General features: G+C 37.3%; 1 protein-coding gene across 1 annotated transcript in view; it reads right to left on the bottom strand.

Annotated features, from left to right (window-relative positions):
* TRDN (triadin) overlaps positions 1-21,255 on the bottom strand; it is a 235,131-nt gene that overhangs the window by 23,904 nt on the left and 189,972 nt on the right. The window contains exons 27-36 of the mRNA XM_055715002.1: positions 17,608-17,634; positions 16,530-16,577; positions 11,138-11,182; positions 9,459-9,476; positions 7,715-7,762; positions 6,838-6,858; positions 2,757-2,783; positions 1,663-1,698; positions 1,413-1,457; positions 429-464 (exon numbers count right to left, since the gene is read on the bottom strand). Coding sequence (XP_055570977.1) covers positions 429-464; positions 1,413-1,457; positions 1,663-1,698; positions 2,757-2,783; positions 6,838-6,858; positions 7,715-7,762; positions 9,459-9,476; positions 11,138-11,182; positions 16,530-16,577; positions 17,608-17,634 — 351 coding nt within the window. The remainder of the gene's footprint in view (positions 1-428; positions 465-1,412; positions 1,458-1,662; positions 1,699-2,756; positions 2,784-6,837; positions 6,859-7,714; positions 7,763-9,458; positions 9,477-11,137; positions 11,183-16,529; positions 16,578-17,607; positions 17,635-21,255) is intronic.

Genomic DNA, 21,255 nt, shown 5'->3' with positions numbered 1-21,255 from the left:
CACGCTGTGATGGGAGACAATATTTATTAATGTGAGAGAAAATAAATTGAATGTGCTTCTCTTTATGAGGTTTTGTTATAGAATAGATTTTCTGTGAGGAGCATATGTTTTGTTTAAATAATGCACTTCCAAATTAATTACAGGACAATTGGTTCATCAAATAATTAGCTGAATATATGTTTAAAAGTTTAGGAAGTGGTAAAGCAATACCATTTAAGCAATCATTCTCCACAGGAACAACATTTATGGATTTAGTTTACCTGGCTTGCCTCACATCTCATCCTCTAGACTTGAATGAGAGATGTGAAAAGAGAGCAAGTGTGATCTTTGAAAAAAACCAACAAACCCACAACCAAAACCTGAAAAACAAAAAGGAAAAACATGGAAGGAAAAAGGAATTTCCTTTACAGTAAAGTAATATCATGTACCTGATGTCAGATTGTGATGTTGTGGAACTTCTTTAACTGGTGGGACAAAAAGAAAAAAAAAATAGATGTTAAATTAACCTACAGTTTCAGGCCAAAATATTGAAATAAATAAAACCCACGCTAATTTCTTGGAATGAACTCACAGACAGAAATCTCTATAAACCAGTTTTTTTCTTTAAGCATGACTTTCTTAGTAAAATATTTAAACATAGAAATATTATGTCTGGTAATACCACTGAAGCAAATGGCTTCTAGATACTGGTTTAGCAAACTTGTACCTGTACACCTAACTGTTATTCTTTGAAGGTGCAGGACCTCAATATACAATGTTTATATGTTAGTCACTTTAACCAGTATAGAGAAGACATTTATGTCTTAGACCACTAAATAAATTAGTGTCACTTATAAATAAATTAGTGTCACTTATTACTATTAATTATCTTTGGAGGTGTATCAGAAACCATTTCTCTGTCTGCATAATCAAGGCAGTGCGGCGTCCAACAGGTTAGGATATAGGTGACCATGAAGTCTATCTTATGTGTGAAAACCACTTCTTGTTATCGATGTAGTTATTCTACAATATAAAGCTGGTGGTCTGAAGCATCACACAGGCTATAGAGATGAGCTTTGCACTACCGCCCTAGGGAGCATAACCGTTAGATATGTGGGGATGCCTCATCCTGCTAGTCTGTGGGTTTAGTGCTGCAGGGCTCTGTAGACAGGCTAATGCTGTACCGGCCAGGAAGGGTCACACACCGGGCACCACCGCAGCCAGATTTGATGTGCTGGAGTAATCCTTGATACTCAAATGCAAAGGAGACATTGTGCATTAAATTACTGGGGATTTCTGTACAATTTCATCATTTTTGCTTACTTGCACGTATCTAGAAATACTAACAAAGCTTCTTTTTCCAATCCCATGGAAAAAACCCCTAATGTTTGCATTTTCATTGCTGTTTGCAGAGTTTAAAATCCCTTTATTACCTTTGGTTTTTTCATCTTTCAGGTGTTTTTTCTCAACTTGTTTTTCTAGGAAGGAAAAAGTAGCACAGGTCAAGGTTTGTAAATCGACTGCTGAATAGATTATTACCTAGACTTTTCAAGTAAAATTCTTTGAAAATTAACACAGATCTTTTATGGGTTGTTTCAAAGAGCAATACATGCAGATTGTAATCTTATAGTATCTTAATTGTGATCTTCTACATATATATCCACACAGAGAATAAATTCCTACCTTCTTTTTCCTTAGCTGTCTTTGTTTTTTTCATGGCTAGAAAGATTTGCAAGGAAACAACATTAAGTGACAGGCATCAGAAACATGGAGCTCTTACAGTAAGTGCATTACAAAAAGCTGATCTCCCTAGTAATTTTCCTGGAATAATAACTGTGGTAAATGTGTCTCGTGGCATGTATACAATGTATCTAATATTCCCACCATGGCTGCTACCCTTAGTGGCAGTAGCAGTTCTGGGCTTTCTGAACAGCCATTCTGAGTATTGCTGGTTGCAGAGTAGTTTGGAAACTCATGATACAGGCTTTAGGCACTAGAATTCTGTAATTCCTTAAGTACTGTCAGAATTACCTAATTCGGGTGGCCAAAATGCATCAGGAAGTACCCCTCTGCCTATTGCCTGCTTTCTACGTTCTTTCCCAGAGCAATCTCAATTGCCTGAAACAAACAAGAAAACCGCCCCAGGATATGGAGCTAGATGGACCTTTAGAACCAGCAGATGTGACCATTCTGAAGTTCTGCAGCAGTAGATTCTGGTTTATTTTGTGTAGTTTATTTTTCTCTAATTTTACATTCACTTAGAATATGTGCTTTTTTCCTTTCAGCATCCTTTTCCCCAGCCCGCAAATACAGAGGTTTGGTCTGTGACTCCATTCAACAAGGCAGATTGAAATTAAGTAAGGTGTATTGCTTCCGGCATCTGAGCCCATTTCAGTATTCCCTGTTGGTTACAGCAGAAAACTGGCAGGCTGCCTTCTATTTGTTCATTTGCACTTCAAATTATCCAACCAGTTGTGATAAAGCTTTGTTCGAAGTCTTCTGGTGCATGTGGTACCTGATTAACACTAGCTTGTTCAGTGGTGATCACCTGTGTCTGGCTCAGCAAAACATGCTGCCAAAGATGAACGGTGGAAATAACATCATCAGCTGTTCAGAACTGTCTTTGGTAGAGAACTGTGTCGCTACAAAGCTGTCAGTTTGCCAATGCTAGTTTACATTAGCATTGTTCATTGTTGATGAACAATATGTATTAATCAACACTGGTATGTTTTCATTAATTCTTTCCATAAGACATATCAGAGAGATGTAATACTTACCTGCTGTTGGGATTTCACCTGTTGGCTCTCCAGGAAAACGATAAATGGGAAGGGGGGGGGAGGAAAAGAGCATGAGGTTCAGTACCATGTTTTTTCAAGGCAAGTAACCATTTAAATAGATCTCTTTCATCTGCAACTTCACTGCAGGATATTAAATTGCAAAGAAATATGCCTTAACAATGGGTGCGTACATGGAATTTCACACTGGAAGGTGAAAGTCTCACTCTTTGAAGTGCTATAATCCAGCATGCAATGTTTCTTGCAAATGCAAACACTGTGCCAATCAAAGCTTTCCAGCAAGCAAATATTTAAATAGAGTTATTTTTAAATGTGCATTCAAGGTTATAGCTGACTATGCTATTTTGAAAAAAATGTATTCAGTTTAATTTCTGCCTCTCTTTCCTTATCATCCACACATCCCAACCAAAGACTGACACTGACCTTGAGTAGCAGGCATTCACCCCTGTATACCTGTTTCTTGTGCATTATCAGTTTGCCTTGCCTTTAAAGAGTAAAAGCTCTTGAGAGCTGGAAAAAAAATTGACTACATCTTTGCACAGCACCTAAAACAAAAGAAGCATATATTCCTGTGCTATAATAGTACCTGTAATAGTTAATGAAAATTCATCAATTCAATGGGATAGAAATTCCCTGGTGTAAACCATCATGACTCTTTTCAAATCAAAGGAATGAATTAAATTTTGTTTTGGAATCCAAGAGTTTTTTACCCATTGCTACTGCATTAGTCCCAGTTTTATTTCAGAACACAATTTTAAGTAAACAGAATAACCTCACTAGCCAAGCAAAGCCTTTATTCCTTGAACCCAGAAGGGGATAAAAAAGGAATAAGCTCACAAAACATTTCAGGGACTCCTTTGATTGAATTATCTCTGTATTTTCCTCACGCTGAGTTTTGGCTTCAGATGAACATGAGGGTCTTCAGCTCACACCAAGGTGAAAATGTTTCAGTCTATGCTTTTTCAACAGGAAGACCGAGCAATTAAGCATGATTTTCACTAACACATCCCAGTAAACTTTCATCCAGGTCTTTGTTTATAGGGAGACTCACAAAAGTTAGGGCTCAATACTTAGGCATCACAGGCATTCAGCAAAGACCAGTTTTGCTGCTATTAAATGATGACATGTTCAAGCCATTTAATATTTGCATTTCTGCTTGACATCATGCTCATAGCTGCTGAAAGCTGATGCATTACTGCATCCTGACCCATTGATTAATACCTTTTCTCATTTTCAAAAGGAAAAAAAAAAAAGCAAAAAGAGATTTGTCTGAGACACTACCTCTAGGAATGGGGTTCAGGGTCATGCTCTCACTCCTTAACTGAGAGGTTGTCTGACTGAGGGTTCTGGACTGGTCCAGTTATATGCATATATCCTAATTTAGGATTAATGATTGCACCTTAGACAAGAAGGTGCTGAAAGACTGTTAACCTGAAGGGTAGTTGTTTGACCCTCTGGTATGTAATATAAAGGCCTTTTTGTCCTCTCAATGCATCAACAAACTTTCACTTACTCTGAGGGCTTGGGCAACATTTTACCCTTATCATGCAACTTTCATTATAGAACTAGATGGGAAGAGAGTTTGGCCAATGCTTTTCTTAAAGTATCAGCCTACATGTTCTACCTCTTGATTGCAAAATGTGGTTTGGTATTACTTCTTGTATGAGGAACACCTGCCACCACTTTGGTCCGCTGTTCAAAGTAACCTCTCACAATTTGAGAGTCTTTAGTCAGTATGCAGGGAGTAAATTCCGAGTTTCATTACACGTCCAAATTTGAAACAGCATCAATTGCTGTCAAAGACCCTCTTGCATGTTGAAACAGAAATAGTGAAAAATGGGACAGTTTACTAATTGCTTTTATAACTGGGTGAGCAGTTATGTGATGTTTAGAAGCCTGCTATGTTAAACCACGATGGCAGGTTACTATAAAAGTGTATTTGTTGTCAATTTCAGAACTTTTCAAACTCAGCCTTGTATTTCTGTTATAACCTGTCATTCACTTCATGACACAATCTCTCTACTGGTTTAAACCCTGTTTACTTTTACAGTAAGACTGCACAGGGTACGATGTATGAAGAAATTTGGCCTAGGATAAATGTACGGATTTATTTTACATTTCTGCTAGACCTGAACTCCAAAATCAGTGAATGTTTTGTGTCCATGGCTACATCTCATACCGAATTACATGATATCTATGTTCATATTTTAGCAAGTATACTGAACACCTGGCTGAGAATTACATGAAGCAAAGCTGTGCAGAGCTCTAGAAATAAAGCAAGCAGTGATCCAACTAAGTATTCTTCTTTGAGCGGAAAAAGTAATTTAAAATAGATAGCTCTGGCGTTTGAAATCATGAACTAGATCTGTTCAAGGATGGTTAGGTCAAAATAAGCAGTGTAAGAATTACTTTTGTATATGATCATAGGTCTGCTTACTATTTTAACCTTTTATTTTTTTTTCTTTTCTTTTTCTAAAGGCATTGTTAACCTTTGTAATCATTTCAAGCAGCGGGATATAAGCTCAAGAATGTGGTACAAACATCCGTCTGCAAAGGTCAAAGGAAGGCTCTTCTTTATATTAACAATATGCCAGGGTAATATTGCTTTTGACAAAAAAAGCATTACAGGCAGTGATTTGGGGTTAAAATGATCCTTATTGCAGAAAGCATGAGGAATTAGTTACTTAAATCTTTGATAGTTCTCTAATAGTAGACAGTGCCATCAGTGGGTCTCTCAGATAAAGCAGTGCAGAACACATAAAAAGTCAGTGAACAGATCCAGTGAATACAAGACCGAACAAATCTGAACAATGGAATCAAACAGAGGGACATTTACTTAAAATACTGGCAAAAATGGAAACAGACCCACCAATAGCTTCAGAGGCAGTAATAGTTTTGCAATGATAACTTGAAAACTGAACACAGCAATTCAGCATTGCAGGAGATCCTTCAGTCTTAGCACATTTCAGATGCTTTGTGTTCCCCTTTTCCCTTTGGAGCTGGGGTTCAGAATAGCACTGTGTCCTCTGGCAGGTGTTTAAGAGCAGGTATTCATCTTGTCTAACTTCAAGCACCTAACATAAGAGACTAATTACAAAGCTTAATGGATCGGTTTGCCTTGCCTGTTGTCTGTTTCTGACCTGGAGCAGGAAGAGGTCTATGTCTCATGGGGCTTAGCCTTGGTTTTGGATACTCTTTGTAAATTACTTTGCATCAGAGTAACACATGGTTTAGTCTTGATGTGCCAGGTACAGTACAAAAAAGAAAACAGAGATCCTGTGCTAGGGAGGCTACAACGAATTTATCTGTGAAGGTCCATACTTCAACATTTTCACAATTCGAAGCAGGCAGTGTAAACGCTGCCCTTCTGGTTGTTGTCTGAATGTGATTTGCAGTGTGTAATGTGTAATGACTCGCCACAATGAAGAAATCCCAGTCTCTCTTACTGACAGAAGTCTTACTTACTGTCCTTAACAAGGACATTATCCAATGACTTCAGTGGAAGTTATGCAAGAAATTCCCTTTGAATCCTCCTTAAAACTAATCTAAACTGGAAATATTCCTTTCTCTTCTTTAATTTAATTTAGTTTTGTATTAAAGTAGGAAAAAGAAGTGTATTGAAACAAAATCAAGCACATGGTTAGTGAATTAATCAAATAAGTAATTTCCAAATGGTAGAAGTAATGAAAATGTTGTCTAATTCAGTTATGCTACATGCTATTTTGTTATTTTTAATAAATAATATTTTTGCATAAAGATAAATCATGTGTCTACACTCATCTAAAATCACCAGAGCATCAATTATGCTACTAACATAATTTACTTTTATAAAAAGTAAAAAATGCAAAGAGTTTGAATGCTGCAGCTTCACAATATTAAATTATAAATGTACTTAGTTTTGGTGTGTTCAGCTGTTACTAAGCAGACGGAGTACAAGAGTCCCTTTAGTATAAGCAAGAAAATAGCATTATCTAACAAGACAAAATTGCACAAATGCAAACTGAGACAACATGCATCTGAAAAGAAGGTTTATATTCCATAGGAAACAAGACATGACATGTACTTGCAGTGTTTTTCAGTTTGACTGGGAGGTAAAAAGAGGAAAGAAAAATGGTCAGAACAGTGAGGTGCAGCTTAAATACTGTTATGGTGGAGAATGGCTTTATTTGTTCTATGTATTTACTGCATATCAAAACATATTTTTTACTAATATCAGAGTAAATAATAACAATCTAATGATGGATAATAATAGTAGGGCTATTCTCATCCACACATGATTGCTGTGCTAGAGTTAAGGATGTATACCTATGAATAAGAATTTTAATTCTTCACTTATTTCCTTTCAAGGAGAAACATGGAGGAGGCATTTTTCAAACCCATGATGATTGCTTCACAGGAAAACTGCACAGTGCTGCTTCCTATACCTGCAGTAATTTTGCTCTATCTTGTGCAAGTGAGGCTGCATAGAAGCTATGATATGCAGAGACATTTATCATAGATGATGGATAGTGCCAGTGTCATGATCTGAATAGTATTTGTATAATACCTCTTATGGATAAAATTAAACTATTGATGGTCTTGAGAAGTTGACTCATACAGGAAGACTCTGAAGTTCAGATGGTAGATACCCACAAATAATTAGCAAAATGAAGCCAGTTAAAGCAAGCAGTTTCAGAAAATGGTTCACATTCTTTGCTGGCATATCTTCTTTGACATTGGTGGAATTACAGAAGCAGAAATTTGACCTTTGATATACATATAATCTTAAAATGACATCTGGCATTGCAAATACATACCGTGCTACCTTAGCTATGGTGTGACACACCAAGGCCATTCTATACTGTAAAATAGATCACAGGACCATGATTTTGACATATTTTGCAATTTTTTTAAATGACAGTTCCAAAAGTAATGAATGTATAAAATGCAGGAGTGCTTACCTGGTTTTGTAGGTGGAACATTTTTTTCATGTCTGACTGCTTCATGCTCTAGATAAAAAGAAACAGCATAATAAAATTGCTGTAATGCTCTAAGTTACATTGTTTATGTCCTTTTTTTTTTTCTTTTTTTTTAAACTAAGGATTGCATGTTTATTTTTCAGGAATAAACATTCATTTTATTTCCCTTCATGCTGTTATTTTGGAAAAAAGACACAGGACTAGTTATTAACAGATTATCCCCTGAGGGATCTGCCACCAAATAGCCAAATTCAGTAGTACTGCACATAGCTCCACACATATAGCTACTATTAATGTTACTAAGAGTTATGCATGTACCTTGAGGAAGGAGTCAGTTAATAGGGGCTCCCTTCAATTTCTGAAATGTAATTTGTACCTAGACTCTATTCTTGCTATTTGAAAGGAGAGTACAGAGCAAACTCAATAACCGTTCACTCGACTTTTATGTTGCTGATTCAGACATATATGAGCTGAATTCCCAAACATCCTATTCCATATGAATAAATTATATTTAACTGTGGAAAGTGAGAGAGAACTAGCACTGCTTGGTAGGCGATGTATCTTCCCCCCACCCCGGCTGTTCTATTTCATAATTATTACTGGGAAAAAAAGGAGAATTTATGTCAGCTTACTGGAAATGGAAAGGCTGAAGAAGCTTTGTTTTAAAAACAAGTTCTAGCACTACATAATTTACACAAAAGTCACACCTACTTAAAAGTAATTGAAGGAAACCTACTCCACAGATTTCATAGCACAGTAGCGGCTATGCCAAATGGATGCAAATAGGGGCCACAAAATATTTTAGAGCTGAGGAATCAATGGACAACTATGTTGGCCTTGTTTTCAGGTGGTTTCCAACAGTTAAAAACCTACATCAGTTGCTTTTTGAGCAACAAGGACACAAAGGTGGGCTGTAAAGTGGAAAATGCTGAAAATGAGAGTAGACCCTGAAAAAAGGGCAATGTGCCTCAGCCCTTCTGCTACTGAGATGAATAACTGAACTCCTAGAAACTGTGATCTCAGTTGAGATACATGCCTGGCAATGCCAAGATGAAGACATTATAGGGAATTTCAAATAGGAAACAGTTTCATGAGGGTATGAATTAAAACTTATATCCATGAAGAATGATATTTTTCTCGGATCTAGGCTTTTTTCAAGCTTGGCAATATTTGGGGACTTAATTGAATTCTTATTTTTTTTACTTTTGTGGTTTATCTTGCATGCTGAAGGTAGAAAAGATACAGAAAATTAACAAACAGGCTGCACGGGAAGTTAATGTATGGACTCTATTCACTTGTTTTTGACTGAGATAAAATCTAGACGTAGTTGTACTAAAATACATGGATAAGAAGAAAACGTGATGATGTCTTTTTCTCTTTTTAATTCAGCAGGACTATTTATCCACCCCAACTAATTGTTAACAGTGGTTTCTAAGAAGCTTGTCACTCCTGTATTAATTTTTTGTTTTAAGATTTGTGATATGAGAAACATAGAATGAACTGACTTCTGGACTGAAGCAACTGGTTATGCCACACGGACTTTTAAATAGCAATGACAAGACAATGTGTTACATGAAAGTAAAGGAAGGCATGGTGATAAAGACACTATAATTTTAAGCAAAACTAGAAATTGCTAGGGGAGAGTTTCCATATGTTAAAGTCAAAAAAGCCACACATATCCAGCTATTTTACAGGTTTTTTTCTGATCAAGGTAGGTACCACGTACTTGCTGGCTTTGCCTGGACTACAGAAGACAAAAGAAGGTAAATTGTGATATTTAGATATAAAGAGAAAAGAGATTCTACTTTTTTTCCTTTTGACATTCAAATATTTTTATGGCAGTCAGTTCTCACTTGTTCTTAGCTTCCCCCACTGAATGCAGCACAGCATTCAGGTTCCTAAAATGAAGGTTGGTTCTAACATTTTTCTAACTGCATTTTCAGTTTTATTCCAATAGGAAAAAGACTTGTCAAGGGCATGACTCTAACAAATCCTTCAAAAAGTAGTCGTCATGATACTTCTGGCAGTTTTGTTTCCAACCAGTGCTAAACCACAGTTTGAGCCTTCCAATTTTGCTCAGAAACTTAAAATGAAACATAACTGACCCTAAAAACAAAACTGTGAATTTTGGTGTGAAAATCCTGTAAACTGAAAGATATAATTTCTTCCTTCTCCAGACTTGTGTTTGCATATCAGTAAGTCATTAAACATTCAGGTTAGAAATATATTGAAGTATTGTGCAGTAATTTCTCCAATTGTATTAACAGATACATAATTTATATGATTTTGAACAAGCTAAAGCAGTTTATGATCCAATAAAAACTATTAAAACAGTGTTTTTATTGGATAGAGTACTGTAAAACATCACTTCATAGTAAAATGTTAGATTATCGTGAAAATTCTTACAGAAAGCAATATAAACCCAGAAGTTACATGAATGTTCACACTTAGAGACAGAACCATACTATTCTCTATAACATCTATTCTACTACTTCAGAGAAGGTATGTATAAAATAAGAATAGAAATGAGGTAGCAACCAGCACCATTCAGCTTAAAACAGAACAGCATTTTATTTTGTTGAAAATATTAATCATTACCATCATTACCATCATCATCAAATCAAATGAAAATCCGTAGTTGACATGATTGTCCAAGATTTGGCAATCTTTCATTTTATGTTTGGATCAAGGCTAGCCCTGGTAGAAATCAAGAGGTTTGATACCTAGAAAAATCCTTCAAAACAGCTTTGTGTGGACTATCAGTGATGATGAGAATGTTTTAATTCTTTGGGTGACCCTTCAGGGCTTCTATAGCAGTCAATTTTACTTGAATTTTTCCTGTCAGCGTTATTGCTACAAAACCTACAAGATCTAAATCATAGAAAAGACCCAAAGACTTAGAGGTTAGTTCCAAAAATATTTTCCCCAAAAGAAAGCCAGTTTAAAACCAGTCCAAGTTCCTAATCCAACTGATGATTCATCCTCCTGCATCACTCCTTACTTGGACACTGGTGTCTTTGCTGTAAATTCAGTCACTTGAAATATCTGAGGTTGAAAAAAACAAACAGCAAATGCCTACAAGGATACATACAAGGGATAATTTGAGAGATTTGATTTACAGCTACACCTCATTTCATTAGTCCAGCTCTGACAGAAAGGCTGCAACAAGCAGATGAAGAGCTGCAATGCGTCGACCTGTCTTTGTCACTGGAAAGACTGTTCTTAGAATGGTGTCTGCAATTGTCACTCTGCTGGATTTGCTCTAAGAAAGTGTTACCAGTCACATAATTTAAAAAAAAAAATTTGCAATGTGAGTGTACCACATTAGATGAGTACTGGATAGTGTTTAAAAACCCCTCTTCCCCCCTCCATCCCCAAAATCAGGAGAGAATGACTTGGTCCTACCTGACTTCTCAGTGGGAGCTGTCTTTTGTTGTTTAATTTTCTCCTCTGTATTGTGAAAGCAGCATTAAAATTAAAAATTCACCCTGTGTTAGCATAGGTACATATAACTAGAAAAATATTTCCACACATGATATTATACATATGGTTCATGATGACAAAATAAATGCACATCTTTAGCATCACTATCCCATTACACCAGTGTAAAACAGCACACATGCATTATGACTTGTGACTGCATGGCAAGATCATACTCCATGGAAAAAATCAACTAGGCCTAACATATGAGCCACTGGAAAACAGACAGGTAGCTGGTGGTGTCTTTCAGGCAGGCACTCAGATGGAAAATATATTCTAATAATATAACTATTCTAACTTTGTGAACATCACCTTCCTAAATGTCTAATTCAAAGGTTTGGTATCACACAACGCTGAGAACATCTGCTTAGATACTGCCTAACTGCAAATATGAATGGATGTATCCACACGTGTCTACACGCTGAAGATGAGAAAGGTACAAAAACCCCCAAGCACATGCTAACTTGCAGAGGTATATCCACATGGGACAGTTCCAGTCTGAATGCCCATTCATACCACCTGCTACTGGACAAGCTTACACCCACCTGCGTATCTGCCATAAAATCTTAGAGCTGCCCTGGGTTTCTGCTAATCTCATGAGAAAAGCTGTCCAAGTTCACATGCTCTTGAGCTGCCTGTGGCTTTGCTCAGCACAGTTCTCAGGTGACATGGACCCATTTCAACATCAGCCACCAGACCTGAGCTGCCTGCCCCTCCTCCAAGTAAGCTGCTGGTTGAAACTTCAGGCAGAGGCACAGGCAGGACTGCACGTACCGATCAGGTGGTGTTTGACTTAACTGCCCAATGGCCCTGTCAGGTGGGAATTGGGATGTTTCTTTTCAGACCTTTACTTTGCCCAATTTGGTTGACTTGACCTTTGCCCTTCCCGATCCTTTCATACCTCTACTCCAATTTTCACTCTTTTCCCACAGCTGAATTCAAATCTCTGTCCTAATCCTTGCCTTTCAACATTCACATACACCACTACTTTTTTTTGACAATATGTTTAAGGCACATTCAGAATGTATTTCTCCTTCTTTTTGCTGACGGACACAGTTGGCAGCCATGTGCCTCTGGCCCCTTACTTTTCCCCCAAGACCACTGTGAGGCATAAGATTGAAGCTGAGAATGGCTGGGTGGAGGTCAGGTCTGGCAGGGATGTCTTGTCCCCTGAAGCCATTCAACTCGTCTGAGTACTAGTTATCTAGAAACCCTCCTGGGTGGTCTGTGCGTGCTCAAAGCTGCTTGGTTCCTGAATATCAGCAATGACTCCAGCCTGACTGTCAAACTTGTTCTTAAACGAGATGGTGGAGTGGAGGGAGTTACTGGGAAGGGGATGGGTGGCTAGAGCCACCTGTGAATTATCAGATCCCTTGTTTACCCACCACTATGCCTATGTACCCTCAAACAGTCAGCCTCAGGAACTGCAGCTCTTTTGTGAGGGCTATTTCTCTGGAACCCAAACGTTCAAGTTTGAATGCTCAATCCTGATCTGCACTCTGACTAAATACGTAGACAACACAGTATTTAGAAGAGCAGACTGTTAAGTGGTCTCAACCTACTTGACATTTGCTTTGAATTTAGCATGTTAATTGCCAGAGGATTTTTTTTTTTTCTGAGGGCAGAGAGAAGGTTTATCTTCTCTGTACTGATTTCTTTTTAACTTGGCTCTCAGAGATTCCCAGAGGTGTACACTTGCCAAAGAGGCCTAAAAAGACATATATCAGTATGTCAATAGATGGAAAGACAGCCTCATTGCTGCACAGTCCATATTCCTCATCCATAACACAGCAGCATCCAGCAAAGCTACAGTGCAAGTACGGTCATGAAATGTACAGCAGTTGTGGTTTGGGTTTTGTCTAGCTTTTTTGGGTTTGTTTCTAAAAGAAAATCAGTACTGGTGGGAGAAAATACAGGGAAGGGTAAAGCTCCATGGTTACTGATCTTTCCTATTCTTTGGAAATAAAACATAGCCCTGCATTGCTATGCTTTTCAGTTGTCATCTGGTAGGTGGTGATTTAATTTCTCTTCACTTGTATTACGTTTAGGGCTTTTTCCCCCCCTTACTCAGCTATTGTTATTGTCAGCTTCTTATGAAAGCAGTGTATTAAAAAGATCTCATCTCCATTTCATGGCTGTCTGAAGTTAGAAATGTTTTCAGCAGTTTGAAGATGCAACTTGTTGAGATAAAGTATCCTCTTTCTGCTGTTAGGTAAACTTCAGCATATAACAGTGAATGTCACTAATTTAGATTGGGATATTAAGTTTTCCATGTACCGATACACACACACACCCACCCCCACCCCCAGCATGCTGGCTTTAAACATAGCACCTATACCATCAAATGTCAAGCAAAGTTTGAAAGGTTTGGAGCTTCTCTTTCTTTAGATATTATCCCTGCTCTTTTGAACACTAAGATATCCTTGCTTTTTCTAATTCTGTTGAGATTTTAGAGCAATATTTGCTCTGTAACTCCAGGAGTTGATGAAATAAGTCTGTGAGTGGGTGGCATGTCTGATCCATCTAAAGTATGGGAGAGATTACTTATCAAAATGAATTTGCTCTTGAAAACAGAGTGTCTTGGACAGGCCTGTGGATTTACATTCATCTGGGAATAAATACAGTAATTCTGTGCTATTCATTCACCTACCTATTCTGCAACTTAAGCACAGAGCAAGTACTGATCTGCTGATTCCAAAGGAGGACACCCTGATGCATTTACTGGCAGATCTCCAGGAGGTGACTGTATGGCTTTTTCCTATTATTTTCTAGCCATTGGTTGTTAGAAGAAGGAAAACTGAAGGAGTAGATTATCAAAATTTAAGGACAACACTCTCTACAAGGGAACATGCTTTAAGACATCAGAAAGCTTCACAAAATCCCCAGATCCAGTATAAAGAAAAGCAATGAAAAAAATATCTGATGAAGATAATACATAGTATTTTGGCAAGAAGAGAAGTAACATTTCCAATTTTCATGCATTTTTTGTTGACTATATCATGAGTAGTCAGGAAAAAAAATAAATTTTAATATCCTCATAAAGCTACAAAAAGTCCAAAATACTTCTTTGTGAATATTTCAGAAAAATTCAGATTTTGTTCTGATTTTGAATAAGCCCACAACTGAAAGTTCTGAAATCTTTCATTGCAGAGAATTTCTTTCCTCTGCAGAGCTCTAGTTTTGCAGCACTACAAGCATTAATATTCATTTTTTTCCTGATGTATCTAATTTAAATGGAAAAATATAAAGCTCTGAGCATTTCTTTATGTATTGCAGGCATTTTCAGAAGAATACTTCAGGGATGAATTCTCTTACTTTACTTGCTTTCACACACATACAAAACCGACTCTCTAATTTAAACATTTCCCTACAGAATAAATATATGTTCTGAAATTCTCTAGTTTCTCAGTCACATGATACTTCTAAGTCTGATGACAAGAGGCATAGGAATAATAGTTTGAAGTTGTCTGAATGAACGTGAAAAGGGAGGCCACTGCTCTGTACAGTCTGAGGCTTTTATAGTTTAGTCTGCTAACTCAAGAGCACTCATTGGCACATGGCAGACAGAAGTTGGGGAAAAAATACTAGTGATTGCAAGTTAGTACTTCCGGTCATCAACAGAAACTCAAAACAGCCACTACTCTCCAAAGGAACCATTAATCACTGCGAATAGATTTTTTATTCTAAAGGAAATTTAGCCCAACTTTTTTTTTTTTTTTTTCTTCCCTTCAAGAATTTAAATTCCAAGGGCTTTAGTCTGGAATATACTGGAGTATAGTAGAGTAAGCTCCTAATCAGTCCAATGTACTGGTTTGTGACATGATGCTCTGATGTTTGCAAATGCCTCATCAAGGAAATTTATTTTTATGCTGCTATCTGGATGAAATCAGGCTGATTGTGCAGCATGACTGATTTCATTTTGCAGGAAAGGTGAGTGGTTGTGCCACCTGCCCAGGCAACCCACTGTTTGGCTACCACTGACCCCTCCCAGGATACACAGAGCTAGTTAAGGTGGCTTCCTTCCTAGGACATTCATGGCTTGGCTGAGCCCACCTGCATCCATCTGCTGGCTGAAGCACTCTGCTAGCTGTTAATACACAAAAAGTGATCAGCAAAGTAAAAATAAACACCCGCGCCCCCCCCCCAAAAAAAAACAAAACCCACAACAACCCAATAAACACTTTGGCCTCTGCCTCTTTGAAGGCTAGAGTGAGAAACATAGCTTTTTTTCTCTGTTGTTCTCTGTTGACTCAAACCCAGTAATGCAGCTTCACTAAGTCAGCTACTCAAGGCTTGCAGGAAACCTCAAAATGTGTATGGAAATACTTAACTTACAAGCAGAATATTGTATTATAAAAACAAATGAGAAAAATAGTAAATGCATAGGAGAAATTGTTTTCTTTCAAAAAAGAATTTGGGGAAAAAAAAGCATAATGGAAAAATGTGGCCTGCCTATCGTTGAACACATGTGGGTTTAAGTAGTTAATCCAATCACTTATTCATGAGCACTTCATTTTTACATGAAGCTCAAACAGCAGCACTGCCAGTAAAGGTTGGTGGGATGCTGATACGTGCTTTTCAGTGTCCACCCCATCTGGTAAGACCACTCAGGAGAGATGTAAGCAGAGCACCAGTAGCTGAGTTTTCCGTGAGGTTGTCCTCTCAGTCTTGTTTCTTCACACCAGACCCAGCTGCGGATCCCTGAATGCCTTCCTCCTCAAAAAGCATGAGCTGCAGAGCCCTGGTTTGAAAGAGGGACCCCTGCCCTGCTCACCTCAGCCTGTTGTCACTCATTAGTTACAGTTTACCCGAGTGCACAGTCAGCCTGGGATTATTATTAGTTTTTTTAAATTGTTCATCTCCCGTTCTGAGATTCAGAAACTGGAGGCTCCCTCTGTGCAGGCTATCATGTACCTGGTGAGACTGCAGCTCTTCCTTTTTGGGGACCAGACTCAGTTCATGTAACGACTGGTTTACTGAAAAGGCTGAGATGGAGTAATTCCCAGCATTTTTCTTTGATGTACTGAAGGGCAGTAAAGAACTCCTTCCCCAAACTCTGGAATATGGGTTTCGCTAATGCTTTATAAGCCATACTGCACCAGTGAGAGTCATAGAAACTAAAAAAAAAACTGTGAAAGCTGAACCCTTTTAGGTAAATTTCACCCCCATTTTTCTTCCTCTCCCAGACTCTGGGAAAGTCAATAACACAAAGCAAAAAACCAGTACCTAGATCAAGAAAGTCTCCCAGTTTTGCAAACCACACATATCCTTATTGAGTGGAGCCTGGAGTAATTTGAAATGAAATTACCAAACCTACCTGGCTTAGTCTGAGAAAGCACTTTTTCATGTTTAATGCGTTCATGCTCTGCAAGTAAGAAGAACCCCTACATTAAAAGGCTTTTTTAATTTTTAGAAGATTTTAAAAATATAAGGTTCTCATTATGATTTGTCTTTCATATTCACACTAGAATTGAGAATTTTTTGAAAATATTTTTTGAGAAAAGCATTTAATTATTTTTCCCTAAAATGTAAAAATAATGCCTAAGATTTTTTTTTAAATATTGTTTAAGGAAGCACAAAATTAAATTCTTTGGTTTTTAGAAATATCATAGAATCTCTAAAATTGTGAAATGCTTTCACTACTAATTTTGATTGTTATCATCTATCTTCTATATAGAAAATTTCTCCTTGATGTTTAATATAGAAAACATAAAAGTATTTTATTACAACAGAAGTGAGGTTGCCTCATATAGGATGGCAAATAAAAGTCAGTGTACTGCATAAAGAAAAAATAACTTTCCATATTTCTCTGTTAGCCTGGATCCCATAGATATATTGTGAAGTAGTAACAATAATAAATAATATACTGTATTAAATTATAAGCTGTATGCAATTTTCTGCTATTTAAAAACAGTGTGATATCCAAACCTCAACATTATGAGACAGAAAAAAGGAAGCTATGGCCTTTCAGAGGAATGTTAAAAATATGTTTCATTATGATTTATAACAGCTATGTCTAAATTGTGTAGCAGGTGAGGGCTGCAACATACCAAGTGATAAATCTCTCTATTGCTTGGATCAGAGACATAGCCAGAGAAATGCACAGACCCTTCCTCGTCTGTGCGTCCCTTGATTTTTTTCCCAGTGTGAAGCTGCTACAGAGGCACAGGGCACAGGTGGGTCTTATCTCAGCCATAATTGGAAAATGTTTTCCACTCAGACTGGGACCTGTGAATCACATCTGGTTCTGCATTTACAGAGTCACTGAAAACTGATCTCATAAGTCAAAATTGTGTTGATGAATCCTATCTAAAGCTGCCAAAACTGACAACATAAAGAAATATCTTCCTCCTACAAGCTAAAGTAACAATATTCTTCATCAATTTGATACTTACTGTGTTCATGAGGTTTCTCTGAGGTAGCTAGAAGTAAACAAAAAAGGTGTATTTTAATATTTTTCTGACTGTAACACAGGATTTAATGCATTTATTCATGATATTTTTAGACATGTAAAATAAACATTCAGTAAAATCTATATTAATATATGCAACAGTTAGAATTGTCTTATGTTATCCACCCCAAACATCTAACTGGGACACTTAGTTAAGCAACACAGGTAATGTAAATTCCTCATTTAGCCAATATTTGATACAATACCCCTGGAAGGCTCTGTGCCTCCTCAGTAGGCTGAGTTGCCCTCACTAAGTGGTGACCATATCTCAAACATAGGGCAACTACCTTGCTGAGGTGCTCAGTTCAGGGCCCACTAAGAGACGGGACAAGTTCAGACCATAAGTTATCCAATACTGGACAAAAGCAGACAAATAAGTTTAGGTCGAGTAAGGAAATGACACCTAGGGCAGTCTAAATGCAAGACCTAATGAGGTCAATGAATTTCAGATGGATTCAATGATTCTCCAAGGAGCAGACTTATTTGAAAATGTAATTAACATAATTAGGGCACGTGTAAGCAAAAGGACTCAGCACTTCAGTGCCACAGCTCCTAAACTTCATGCCATTTAATTTTCCACTGTTTTCCAGAAAAAAAACAGACAAATCTGAAAACAGAGCTAATACTTTCCATGGACCTTAGAACATTTCTCAGATAAAGCAAGACCTCAGGGAGCTGTACCCAATGCCATTATTGGTTCTACAGAAGGAAGTGAAATGTCAAGACCTAGCCCACCAGCTGGATTTTTCTCCTTGACTTTTGCAAGGCAGCTGTTGTTTTTAAGATAACAAAGGCTCTACCACCTGCATGTAGCAGTCTGCTGTGTGTGAAAGAGTGTAGTCCCACGGAGACATGTAGCAGTGCAGGGGATGAGCTACTTTTGCAGGCCCAGCAACGCAAGCAATAATTCTGTTGCTGTGAGCTCCCAGGCTGTGATTCACTGAGCTCCCAAGTTCCCACTCCGGGCAAAAAGTAACTGCTGTGCAAATGGGTTTTTGTTTTGCTTGTCTTCCCTGCAGTATAAAACTGCTCCCATTTTATATCCAGCTTCTATTTAATCCAAGTTGTTGCTGTGCATTTATGGAGACAGCAAGTGGAGATGACATGCAGAGCAAAGCAAAAATAATGGAGCACTTTTGGGGGTAATAGAGAATAAGGATACAAATTAAGTGTATATACTGCTCCTAAGTGAGGAACCAGAAATAAGAAACAGCAGAAAAACATGGAACATATGACAAAGCCACATTTTTTATCTCTATGTGCATAAGAAAACTGGTAAATTTAAGCTCAACTGTTTTGCCTAAACACCCCAAAACCCACAGAAAATAGTACCTTAGACTCTGCAAGCTTAAGTAAATTCTAGTGTAATTGTGTATCCACAAAATATGTCTGAAATTTTTAGAGGGAATTGATTTTGTATTGTGTCCAAAGACGCAGTGAGATATGCTCATCTAGCTATGAATTACAATTAGCAAATCAATTTTTAAAAAAATAATATACCTGAACTTCAGAGGCTGGAATAATGGCTAACATATATCACAGAATATTGCGTCACATCACACTTTCAGTGACCTCTAAAAAATGATCAGAGCTAGGCCACATATGAACGTTATTAAAGACTCTTTACTGACACTGCTTAATGAATTCTACAATCTTTTGTTATAGCATCCTTATCTCAAATCTGCAATTTGTTTTAAAACACTAAAATCAAAACAAAACCATTGTGCCTTAATTTCTAGTGAAGCCAGTGCAGTTATTTCCCTTTTTCTGCTGATGAATGAGTCACGGAGAATGTTTAAAGCAATAGGAACTCAGCCCAGGTCCGGTCCCTCAGGTTTAGGAAGGTATCTGTGTTGCCCTTGTCCATGTTTTCTGTGGAGGTATTATTTAGCCAAACTCGTACAGTGTTGGTATCCAGTCAGAGCTTTAACATTGAGATTGTTGCTATCAAAGTTTTGCCTAAAAGCCCAGCCTTCTTTTTCTGCTGTAACAGAGATATTTCTACCACATATTTTGATGAAATAATGAAGACCATTCTAAAGTTAAAGGCTTTCACAGGATGTGTTGGCTACTCTAAAACATATCCATCAAAAAAAATACTGAATTTTTGAGATTGTCTTTAGGCCATAAACATTTATGTTTTGCCAAATCTGCTAACTATAATTTCAGTCCATTCAATATCAATTCTATCCTTCTTATGTGTTTTATTATCTCATCAAAGATGTAATTCAAATGATGTGTACAGTGAGCAGAAAGTCAAAAACTGAAATCCCAAGACCCTTAGTTTCATTTTTACAGCATCATGTGTCTATAACACAAATACCTTGATTTTTAGTCAGCGAAACAGGAAGAAGTTAAAAGCTAATTGTCAATTACCTAGTCAGAATTTCCAGAATATTTAATGATATATTGTATGGTATTTAAGCTTAAGGGTGAGAAGTGAAAGACTGTGCTCTGCTGCCGTCACTCATTTCATGTAGTATCTTGCACTGAAAGTAAAGCAGGTCTGTTTAAATTTTGTGTTTAAAAAAATATTTCTTTATACAGTGCCTAAATAATCTGTGAAACTCCATGCTGCAAAACGTGCAGATGTTGAAAATTTTCATGATTTAAAAAAATGATTGGGCAAATTAGAGAAAAATTTACCAAGTGCTCTTAAACATGAAGATACGGTTTCTGGCCTAGGAAGTTCCTGAGCTGAGATCGCGGGAGGTCACAAGGCAACCTCTGTGTGCCTGTTCTATTCCTGTACTCTTTCCTGGGTGTTTGCTGGCTTGACCATTGGTATAGAGGGTGTTGGGTAGGTGAATTCTTGATCTCACTTCCAACAGCTGTTCAGATGTTATTAACTAACAGGAAAACCTGTTGGGTAAATAACTGCTTATTGTTCACAATGTTGGAAAAATGCCAGTCTTAAGTAAGTGCTTCTTTTTCATTTGTTTTGCACTTAAACTATATTGGGGGAGGATAAGGGTCAGATATAGATCTAATGAAAACAGATGGATCTTTGATGAAATACTTAAAGCTATATAAGATCTGAACTGGATCAATGGAATTATCTGGTTCTACCCTCTGCAAAAACATTTTTGAAATGTCTTTTGTTGTCATTCTAAATTAAACTTGGTAACCAGGCTTGGTAGTTAACTTGCTGTTTTTCACACTCACTTCAATTTTTTTCCACTCTTGCCTGCTTTTCTGGATGCCAGAATGGTATTAATTATATACGGCATATTTTTGTAAATTAGCTTCTTATATGGGTTCAGAAAAGAAGTTATCTGTTTTATGAACCATAAATTGGTGAGGCTAAAAGCAGAACGTGCTTTTTTGTTGTAAGATGTTGATATAAGTTGTAAGATGTCTATTTTCCATCTGGATAACAGTCATTTGCTGTTCAGACAGCAAACACATTTGTGAGCATGCACACTCATAAGAAAAGACTATGTTGTGCAGGAAATGAAAGCAATGTCAGAACTATTGGTGTTAGTGAAGAGTACCAAAATAATAATACATGCTGTAGCTGAGAAAATTATACCTAATTGGATAGTTACATGTGTATCACAAATAAGAAAGTTACTTTCCATTAGGCTAAGTA

Source organism: Falco cherrug, chromosome 6, assembly GCF_023634085.1.
Source record: "Falco cherrug isolate bFalChe1 chromosome 6, bFalChe1.pri, whole genome shotgun sequence".
In the NCBI taxonomy this organism is placed as follows: domain Eukaryota; kingdom Metazoa; phylum Chordata; class Aves; order Falconiformes; family Falconidae; genus Falco; species Falco cherrug.
Note: the sequence above shows the minus strand (reverse complement) of the source record. Positions and strands in the feature narration are given on the sequence as shown.